General features: G+C 52.0%; 1 protein-coding gene across 1 annotated transcript; it reads right to left on the reverse strand.

Moving 5' to 3' along the window:
- Positions 1-689: 689 nt before the first annotated feature.
- On the reverse strand, positions 690-6,279 carry LOC109739994 (glucose-1-phosphate adenylyltransferase large subunit, chloroplastic/amyloplastic). Its single transcript, XM_020299046.4, has 16 exons — positions 5,541-6,279; positions 4,151-4,389; positions 3,928-4,047; positions 3,303-3,473; positions 3,094-3,183; positions 2,906-2,992; positions 2,767-2,822; positions 2,571-2,664; positions 2,357-2,469; positions 2,217-2,289; positions 2,008-2,088; positions 1,786-1,872; positions 1,596-1,700; positions 1,383-1,489; positions 1,228-1,288; positions 690-1,129 (listed from the first exon to the last, which is right to left on the reverse strand). Exons 2-16 carry the CDS (start codon positions 4,370-4,372, stop codon positions 1,028-1,030), a joined length of 1,569 nt encoding a protein of 522 aa, XP_020154635.1. The 5' UTR covers positions 4,373-4,389; positions 5,541-6,279; the 3' UTR covers positions 690-1,027.
- Between the last annotated feature and the right edge of the window lie 4,854 nt (positions 6,280-11,133).

Here is an 11,133-nt window from a genome sequence, read left to right on the forward strand (position 1 = left end):
TTAGAATCCAAGGCAATGCAAGGCAAAAAAATTCCTATGGTTGACAAGGCTGAACTGCACATCATTTGCTTCAAGAGGATGTGCCTCACAATTACAGCGGAGTCTGCAGCTCATCTCATTCTTCATTTCTTCCAAGAAAAATCTCATTCTGGGTTACCCTTGTGCAACAGAGGAGGTTGAAGCTGGTACCTGCACAATTCATCTAGTTCCATCGAGACGAACAAGAAGCTTTGATCTAATGGAGAAGGTAGCAGCTGCCTGATACATTGCCTTCCTCTGAAAACCAGAAGCTTCCAAGGGTGGCCGGACAGACGGCCATGAAGACTTGTGCTGCATCCTTCCCCTCAACCCAAACCAGTACGGCGAGGCTCGAGGAAATAGGCGGCACCGCCGCTCCTCCTCCTCTCCTTCAGATGGTGTGATGAGGAGGGACCGAGGGTGCCCGGCGAGATCCGCATCGGGACTTCACCACCAGCGCTCTTGCTACCGAGGCTTCACAGTTCTAAATTTCGAAGTTCCTAACCGTATCCGGTCCGGTCATTTCCACCTTCGGTCGCAACGGCGGCGGCAATCAGAGCTGACGCCGATACTCTGGGAACCGCCCGATAGCTACCAAAGTGGCAGCGTCTCGAAATGGTCTTTCGCTCCGCTTCATAGATAAAGCAACCACCACTCGAAAGCAACGTCGGTCGACAAGAAAACCCCCTGAAAATTTCACAGGTCTAGATAGAGTTTTATTTACACGAACATCCCCCGGGAGTTTGTTTGATCGCTGCCACTTCTTTACCTCAACACACAGCCTCTTATTTATTACAGGGGAAAAACGAACGACTATTACTTTGTTCCACTGCTCCTTACTACTACTTACTACTAATGCTGCCCGCGCGCGCCTTCTCAGTCATTCAAGCTTCAAACGCCTCCCGTCCCCGGGTCACTTCTTCAGTCCCTCCCGGGCCTCGAGACGACGACGACGATCAACGCAGCGCAGAGGTTGTCGCAGAACCTGTCGCGCCGACCCGGCGGCGCTCTACACGACGGTGCCGTCCTTGATGGTCGCGTTCTTCTGGATCACCACGATCCCGGACCTGATGTAGTACCCCTCCTCCGGCCTGTCGGCTTCTTGCACTCCCTGACAGAAATGGCACAAAGCGGCATGGTTTCAGAGACAAGTGTTGTTTTCTTCAGAACTTTGGGACCAAGTTTGAACTCTGAAGGAGAGTGTCTTACCTCCTTGTTTGAGATGACCACGTCCCTTCCTATCCTCGCGTTCATGTCGATGATGCAGTTGCTGCAATGTATCCACGCAAAAAGTGTTAGAGATAATGTGTCACCTGCGCCGAACGATACGTGCTGTTTCTGAGGTACAGATCAGTCTCTCCCACCTGATCTTTGTGTTCTCCCCGACGCCGATGGGGACCTTGCCCTCCGACATCAGCCTCGATATCTCGTCCTCGGTCTCGTACGAGTCCGCGCCCATCATCATCGCGTTCTGCAAACAAACACCATTCAGAAGAATGACAGCGTTCAGACACATGATGATTTGACTTTACAGTTGACACGCACCACATGCATTAATTCGGTGCGAAAAGGCATACCTTGAGCTCGCTTCCGGAGTTTAGGCGTGAACGAACGCCGATGATGGAGTGCTCGATTTTGCATTCACGCAAGAAGCAGCCGTGCGAAATGATCGCTTCTTTGATCTGCACACAGAAGAATCCATATCAGATGCTTACCACCGAGGCTTGTATGGAATAGTCTCAATGGCAGGTTGGTTCTAACACGTACCCTGCACTTGTCTGACTTTGTTGGTGGCAAGTATCGAGGCGAGGTGAAGAAGGGAGTTTTGGGATCATAAAACTCGAACTTTGGGGGCTGCAATGAAGAAACTGTGTGAAAATACTGAAAAATGTATTAAGTGAAGAGTCTTAATGTAGCTTTATCATTTATCAATTATCATATTAGCACAACTGAAGTCAAATTTGGAAGCACCCAAAAATAGAATGGCACCTGCTCGCAGAGGGCCATGTTCGCATCGAAGAAGGATCTGATTGTTCCAATGTCCTCCCAGTAGTCAGTGAAGACATAAGCCTGACAAAAACAGAGTCAAATGAACGGCCACTTCGTGCAACACATAGGAAATAGTTTTACAGACTGCATTTCATGCAGTGCTACCTCCCCAACAGAAACAATGAATGAAGCTCACACTGTTAGTTTACCTGTACATTGTGGTCATGCAGAGCTCTCGGGAGGATTTCAGACCCAAAGTCATGTAGTTCTGCGTATCTTGACCTGAGAATGCAGATATTAGAATTCAGACCGACAGGACAACGGCATCGTCACGAGAGCAGGTTCTTACTTTAGAAGGTTGAGCAGAACATCTCTTTTGAAGACATAGACTCCCATAGAAGCAATGTATGGATATTTAGCAGGGTCGTCGATGGCGAAATTGAGAAAACTGGTGTCCACTTTCTGCAATGATCAATGGCTTAAATTTCAGATACTGCAACTTATTTAAGACAGTTATATCTTTAGGCATATATCTGACACAGTGAGCTAAGACCAGTGCTAACCATCGCTTCCAGATCGTCACCCTTTGGCTTCTCAGAAAATTGGACCACACGGCCTGAACTGTCGAACTTCACTAGCCCGTACTCAGATGCCCGGCTTCCAAAACAAAGAAAAGCAAATCAGGATGCAGTGCAACTTCACCAAAAGGAAGATACAACTCATAAACAAGGATCTGGGATGTACAAGAATAGTTAATACCTCTCTCCAACAGGGGCACATGATAAAGTAATGTCAGCATTGTCATCCACATGTTTCTGTAAAGGATGTATGAATACGCTTGGTCAGCCAGTTCAAAACAGAACATACACTAGAGCTGGTTAAAGAGAACATCACAAACCTGCACAAGCTCCATGTAATCCATGCGATAAAGCTGATCGCCCGACAAGATCAAAATGTGCTCTATGGATTTATTCTTATAATAGTCCTGGAGAGGTAGACAGAACACAAGAAGCATTACTCTAACAGATCCAGATTTACAAGTATGAGGTGCAAGGAGGGCCATGTGCTCCTAGATACTCTTCTCACCTCAAGCACCCAGATAAATTTTCTGACGGCATCCGCTGTTCCGCGGAACCATCCAGCAGCCTCCCCGGGCATTTGCGTCGCGGCCAATACCTATTTGTTGCAAAAAGGTGTATCAGTCAACGTGTGCTGTAGTCAGCTAAAAGCCCAATACATCGAGATGAAGATCATAAAAAAAGTTGAGTACAAACTAATAAGCTGAGGTCAATTACCTCAACAGATCCATCAGTGAAATTGATTCCCCCGCCAAGGTAGGTGCGGTGAATGTGACGATTAAGAGAGGCCGAGTTGAACTGCGTCATGACGAATATCTTGTTGATGCCACTGTTGAAGCAGTTGCTCATGGGAATATCGATGAGCCTGTAACATCCTCCAATAGGAACCTGAGCAATGCAACAAAGGGAAAGGAACAAGATTCAGGCTGGCGATCCGAAGATGACTGGACGGGCTACATGCATGGTCACTGATAGCCTTGAGGTTGACATCATGTCGGTTAAAGTGGGGGGCATCATCGGGTCCGGCTACAGAAACCACTGCTGCTAATAATGATTTAAACACAACACAATGCAGAAAACTTGCTACTGAATGAGCTGTACTTCAACTGGTCCTATCCAAATAATTTAACATGTGCAGATGACAACTGAAATTTGAATAAAGCTTTCTCATTCCTATCTACCTAAAACTGGGAAATGTTCTAGAACATTTCTGTAAGTAACACAGATTTTTTAAAATTCATTTCTGCAACTGAGATGTACTAGTGTCAAACTATCAACCTGTAATAGAAAAGAGCAAGACAGTTAAAAACATAGAACTGGATGATGAAATGTGTCATCTTACAGCAGGTGTGGCCCTTGTGCTTGTGAGAGGGAAGAGCTGAGTCCCGGTGCCACCGCCGAGTATGACGGCCGCGACCTCGTTCGGATCGGCGTAATTCCTGCGGAAGGACGTCCGGAGAACCTGCAGGTGTTTTTTTTTGCATCAAAAAGTCAGAGATGCTAACATAACAGAGTGTCTCCATTGCAATTCGATCATCATCTGGTTCGGATGGAATGAAACTCACAAGGGTGTCTGCTGGGCTGGCGTCGGAGGTGAGCACGCACTGCGCGCCGGTGGCGGCGGGGCCCCTGCCGCCGTTGCACATCCTCCTGGAGGCCCTCTCGTGCCTGATGCTGCTGCTGTCCCCGACCTTGAGGCGCTCGGAGGCGGAGCCCTCTCTCCTGACGGGGGAGACGCACGCTTTGCCCTCCAGGGGCAGCACGCTGCTGAACTGCATCGATGACATTCGCAGTCCACCTGCAACTGCAACAAGATGAGAAGTTGAGAACGATCAGCAACCATGGAATCTTCAGAATCCATTAACTGGTAGACTAGATTGGAGCATGGAAGGCACATGACTTGGCCCAAATCACTGATGAATTTACAGGTCGAGCAAAAAAGAGCACGGGCTTTTTCCCCTCTCTCACGGGTCACGGCCCTCTGTAAAGTTCAGTATACTTCAGAACAATGATCATGGGAAAAGGGACTAGTGGAAGAGTGGGAAAGGTGACGAGGACTTTGTGACTTTTCAGGGCAGGGTCACGTGAATCAGGAGGTGATCCTCTGATCTTGTGGCTGGCGTTCTTCCTTCGCTGTTTCCTCTTCTGAACTCAAAGGGAAGCAAGGCAGAATATCCCCATGAACTTTGCAAGTGGAAACGGAGACTTGCACGAGGATTTCACTGCACATGTGAACTTGTTGTGGACACGAGGAAAGATGCACATGTGAGTGGTGCTGTTTTTAAGGCAGCGGCGATGATGAAACCGAGCTGGTCAGAGCCTAGAAGCCGCAATATTTGAAGAAAATTTAGCAGGGCGCGCAGGATCCAAGGAGGACTCGATTTTCCTGTCGTCGGGAACGCAAAACAAATGCTCCTGCAATCACCACTGGGCACAAGTAGAGATCGAGGAAAGGAAAGGAGGACTCGCCCCAATCACCGGCGAGCCTCCTCCCTTTTACAGCGACGAATGAAATGAGTGAAGTGATGATATTCAGTCGTTGGCAACAGTTAATTCAGACAGGAGGAAAATAAATCAGCATGGTACTGCTAGTGTTAATGAGAAACCGAGCGGCCGTGATCCTGAAATTAAGTTGGCAACAAGATCCGTCCTCTTCCCTCCTCGCCAGCGGCCGGTCGACAGTTTTGCCCCAACCACGCCGCCGGCGCCGCGCGCGCGGTGTCACTCACTCACTCACCTCACGGGCGCCCCCACCGGTACGCACCGCCGCCCGACCAATCGGTCCACCACCGCCCCTCCCGTGCCCCGCCCGCCCGCGTCGGAATGGGGCGGCATTAATGCGCGGCGGAGTCCGGCCGGGAGGAACAGGCAGCGCCCGCCCGCCACCTTTGCGCCACCGGAATGCAAATTAATGAATCGGCAAGGGGGGAGGGAGGGGGTGAAATGTGTTGTTACCTGCGGTGCGGCTGCGGCTGCCGGGGACGGGCGGACGGCGGGTAAACGGATCGACGGGCGACCGGGCAAGCGACGGATCAATCAAATGCAGGGAAGAAGAGGCCGGGGGTGGCCCCGCTGATGTGGTGGTGAGGGGGAGAGAGAGAGAGAGAGGAGAGACGGTCGAGCCGTCGAGTTCGGAGGCTGTGGTGATGTGGAGGGCGGGGCATATAAAGCGGGCCGAGGCGTTGGCGTCCCACTGCACTGCAAGCGAACGGACGGTGTGGAGCAGCCCAGGCAGCAGAGGGAGCACCGTGCCCGAGCGTAGCGTGAGGCCGGCATGGCATGGCCCGGACTGGACTGGCTACGTTACTCTCTTTCCGTCTTGGCGCTATCCCCAGCCCCACCGTTCCCCATGCCCGGCCATGTGCAGGCGCAGGACGGACGGTGCCGCTACCGCCCCCCGCACCGTCCCTTGCCTGGCCCTCGCCGCACGCCTCCGGCCCGCCTTTCCGCCCGCCACGCTACCGCCGCTGCCACCGTCGGGGTGATGCCTCCTTGGCCGTGCCCGTCGCTGCTTTTGTTGCCTTCAGGTCTCGACGCCCGCCCACAGCTTGCCCTCGCCGTGGAATACGCTGGCGCGCGACCGGATCCGACAACTGGCCGCCGCCGTCGGCTTCGCTCCTCCTTTTTGCAGTCAGTTAACGCACGCACGGACGGACGGACGCGCGGCGTGCGTGCTGGCTGGCTGCCCCGGCGCGTTCGACTCACCTGGACGCCCACGGTTTGTTTGTCCGTTTTCCAACCCGTGCGACGGCACCGCTGCCGCCCCGACACATCACCGGGGGAACCAACGGCGGAAATCGCTCCCAGAGGCCACCTCCCACCCCTACTGCTAGTACACCTCGTTGTTTTTTTTCTTTTTTGAGCGGTACTAGTACTCTAGCTACTGTACTGTGGGCCTCCGCCTGCCCGACTGACGACGTGCGGCGAAGGTCTCTCGCCACGCCGCGCCTGGACCCACGGACTGGGCCGTGGGCCTCGTACAGTACGTGCGTACGGTGAAGAAGAGCGATCGAGTGATCGAGCGAGCGAGCGAGCGAGCTCTCGCGACGCCGGCCACGCGCGGGGCGTCGTGGCGCGCGGCCGGTTGCGGGCGATCCAAGCGCTTGTCCCCACGCGAGAGAGGGACCTCGTGTTGACGGATCCATTCATTCCGGCCGCGTGCTCGCGTGCCGCGCCGCAGGGTCCCCCCGTGACGCACTGCCGCGTGTGTCGTGCGCCTTGAGCCGTTACGCAATTTCACTAGCGTAAAAAACGCTCTTATATTATGAAACCGAGAAAAATAAGGGCAACTCCAACGCGATCTTAAACGGACGCCCGTTTTGTCTGTTTGGGTGGTAATGGCAGTGTTCGTCCGAATTCATGGATGCGCCGGGGCGTATGCCCAACGCGCAGCCGCATCTTCGGCTGCATACGTCCGCGTGCATGCAAATCTGAAAACAACAAAAGACGTAGCTAAATGGCAGCGGTCACAGTTCACGCCAGCGGCCGTACGTGGTCATGCCGGCCGGCAACAAAGCCAGTGGACTACATATGGGCACCCTCCTGTTTCACGCCGGTAACAATGTCAGCAGCCGGCACACCACCCAACCTTCAAATTGGACCTGTTTTTTTACACCGGCAACAAAGTCGGCAGCCGGCACTCCATGCCAGCCTTGAAAACAACAAAAGACGTAGCTAAATGGCAGCGGTCATACTTCACGCCAGCGGCCGTGGTCATGTCAGCCGACAACAAAGCCAGTGGACTACATATGGGCACCCTCCAGTTTCACGCCGGTAACAATGTCAGCGACCGGCACACTCGACAACCTTCAAATTGGACCTGTTTTTTTTACGCCGGCAACAAAGTCAGCTGCCGGGAAACAAACCAGCCTTCAAAATGAACAAGTTTTTGACGCCGGCAACAAAGCCGGCAGCCGGCACTCCATGCCAGCCTTGAAAATGAATGGCCATAGTCCACGGCCGAGGTCTCACCTAGTTCAGGCCGTCGCGGGCGAACATCTCCTTCTGCCGGTTCACAAACCAAGCCTTCCTCTCCGATGACATGTTGCTCTTGTCGACGCTCATGATCGCGAGTGGCACCTCTTTTGCTCTGGTGTCGGCATTGGTCGGCTCGATCTCGAGCTTCTTGAGTTGAGCGGCCTCCTCCATGTCAAGCTTCCTCCTCTTCGCGGCCTCCTCCATGTCAAGCTTCTTCGTTTCGAGCTCTAGGTATATCTTCATTTGCTCCTCCTTCCCTTTGCTCCTCTTCTCCTCCCTCACTTCCTTTTGACTCGTCATGTTCTCTAAAGTTCCTTGCAAGGCCATGGAAGACGCATCACGCTTCTCGTCGGCCTTCAAGCTTGTCTTGCCCCTCGGCCTCTTGAGCAAGTCTCCCTCATCAGCCACGTCCGCCTTCCCTCCTTTCTTCTTACGAGCGGTATATTGGTCTTTGAACTTGGGGCAATCTTTGATGAGCGACCAACAATACGTGAGAGTAAATGGCTTGTTCTTGTGACGGGCCTTGAAGGCTTCCAAAGATTGAAATGCCTACACAATCAAAGATGCGGCTGCAATTGTAACATGGAAAGACACAAGATGCATGAAACATGGCATGCCAACATGAAAGGGAACAAGATGGAAAAAACAAGAGGTTCATACCAAGTCACCAAGGCCTAGGCCACTCACGGGACGGGCTTCGACGCTCTCAAGCACGACACAATACTTGTTGCACTCTTGTTGAATGAACCCCCATCTCTTTTGGATTGAGTTGATGCCGCGAGTGCTTGCAAATTGGTAGGGGGCAAACTTCCTTCGTCCATGAAAAGTTTTGTGATCTCTCATCCAAAAGATGGATCCTTTTTGCTCGACACCTTTCACCGGATCTTGGCCTATCTCCTGTTGGGGATCGTAGCAGAAATTAAAATTTTTCTACGCATCACCAAGATCAATCTATGGAGTCATCTAGCAACGAGAGAGAGGAGTGCATCTACATACCCTTGTAGATCGCGAGCGGAAGCGTTCAAGAGAACGGGGTTGATGGAGTCGTACTCGTCGTGATCCAAATCACCGATGACCGAGCGCCGAACGGACGGCACCTCCGCGTTCAACACACGTACGGAGCAGCGACGTCTCCTCCTTCTTGATCCAGCAAGGGGAAAGGAGAGGTTGATGGAGATCCAGCAGCACGACGGCGTGGTGGTGGAAGTAGCGGGATCCCGGCAGGGCTTCGCCAAGCGCAAGCGGGAGGGAGAGGTGTCACGGCAGGGAGAGGGAGGCGCCAGGGGCTGTGGTACTGCTGCCCTCCCTCCCCCCTCTCTATATATAGGGGCCCTGGGGGGCGCCGGCCCTGGGAGATGCAATCTCCAGGGGGCGGCGGCCAAGGGGGGTGGCTTGCCCCTCCCCCCAAGCCAAGTGGGGCGCCCCCCCACCCCCAAGGTTTCCAACCCTAGGCGCACGGGAGGCCCAAGGGGGGCGCACCAGCCCACCAGTGGCTGGTTCCCCTCCCCACTTCAGCCCATGGGGCCCTCCGGGATAGGTGACCCCACCCGGTGGACCCCCGGGACCCTTCCGGTGGTCCCGGTACAATACCGGTAACCCCCGAAACTTTCCCGGTGGCCGAAACTGGACTTCCTATATATAATTCTTCACCTCCGGACCATTCCGGAACTCCTCGTGACGTCCGGGATCTCATCCGGGACTCCGAACAACTTTCGGGTTACCGCATACTAATATCTCTACAACCCTAGCGTCACCGAACCTTAAGTGTGTAGACCCTACGGGTTCGGGAGACATGCAGACATGACCGAGACGACTCTCCGATCAATAACCAACAGCGGGATCTGGATACCCATGTTGGCTCCCACATGTTCCACGATGATCTCATCGGATGAACCACGATGTCGAGGATTCAATCAATCCCGTATACAATTCCCTTTGTCAATCGGTACGTTACTTGGCCGAGATTCGATCGTCGGTATCCCAATACCTCGTTCAATCTCATTACCGGCAAGTCACTTTACTCATACCATAATGCATGATCCCGTGACCAGACACTTGGTCACACTGAGCTCATTATGATGATGCATTACCGAGTGGGCCCAGAGATACCTCTCCGTCATACGGAGTGACAAATCCCAGTCTCGATCCGTGTCAACCCAACAGACACTTTCAGAGATACCTGTAGTGTACCTTTATAGTCACCCAGTTACGTTGTGACGTTTGGTACACCCAAAGTACTCCTACGGCATCCGGGAGTTACACGATCCCATGGTCTAAGGAAAAGATACTTGACATTGGAAAAGCTCTAGCAAACGAACTACACGATCTTTGCGCTATGCTTAGGATTGGGTCTTGTCCATCACATCATTCTCCTAATGATGTGATCCCGTTATCAATGACATCCAATGTCCATAGTCAGGAAACCATGACTATGTGTTGATCAACGAGCTAGTCAACTAGAGGCTTACTAGAGACACGTTGTGGTCTATGTATTCACACATGTATTACGATTTCCGGATAACACAATTATAGCATGAACAATAGACAATTATCATGAACAAGGAAATATAATAATAACCATTTTATTATTGCCTCTAGGGCATATTTCCAATAGTCTCCCACTTGCACTAGAGTCAATAATCTAGTTACATTGTGATGAATCGAACACCCATAGAGTTCTGGTGTTGATCATGTTTTGCTCTAGGGAGAGGTTTAGTCAACAGATCTGCTACATTCAGGTTCGTATGTACTTTACAAATATCTATGTCTCCATTTTGAACATTTTCACCAATGGAGTTGAAGCGGCGCTTGATATGACTGGTCTTCCTGTGAAACCTGGGCTCCTTGGCAAGGGCAATAGCTCCAGTGTTGTCACAAAAGAGAGTCATCGGGCCCGACGCATTGGGAATCACCCCTAGGTCGATAATGAACTCCTTTATCCAGATTGCTTCCTGTGCTGCCTCTGAGGCCGCCATGTACTCCGCTTCACATGTAGATCCCGCCACGACGCTTTGCTTGCAACTGCACCAGCTTACTGCCCCTCCATTCAAAATATACACGTATCCGGTTTGTGACTTAGAGTCATCCAGATCTGTGTCGAAGCTAGCGTCGACGTAACCCTTTACGACGAGCTCTTCGTCACCTCCATATACGAGAAACATATCCTTAGTCCTTTATAGGTACTTCAGGATATTCTTGACCGCTGTCCAGTGTTCCATGCCGGGATTACTTTGGTACCTTCCTACCAAACTTACGGCAAGGTTTACATCAGGTCTGGTACACAACATGGCATACATAACAGACCCTATGGCCGAGGCATAGGGGATGACACTCATCTTTTCTCTATCTTCTGCCGTGGTCGGGCATTGAGCCGTGCTCAATTGCACACCTTGCAATACAGGCAAGAACCCCTTCTTGGACTGATCCATATTGAACTTCTTCAATATCTTGTCAAGGTACGTACTCTGTGAAAGACCAATGAGGCGTTTTGATCTATCTCTATAGATCTTGATGCCTAATATATAAGCAGCTTCTCCAAGGTCCTTCATTGAAAAACACTTATTCAAATAGG

The sequence above is a fragment of the Aegilops tauschii genome, chromosome 1 (genome assembly GCF_002575655.3).
Source record: "Aegilops tauschii subsp. strangulata cultivar AL8/78 chromosome 1, Aet v6.0, whole genome shotgun sequence".
NCBI classification, from domain to species: domain Eukaryota; kingdom Viridiplantae; phylum Streptophyta; class Magnoliopsida; order Poales; family Poaceae; genus Aegilops; species Aegilops tauschii.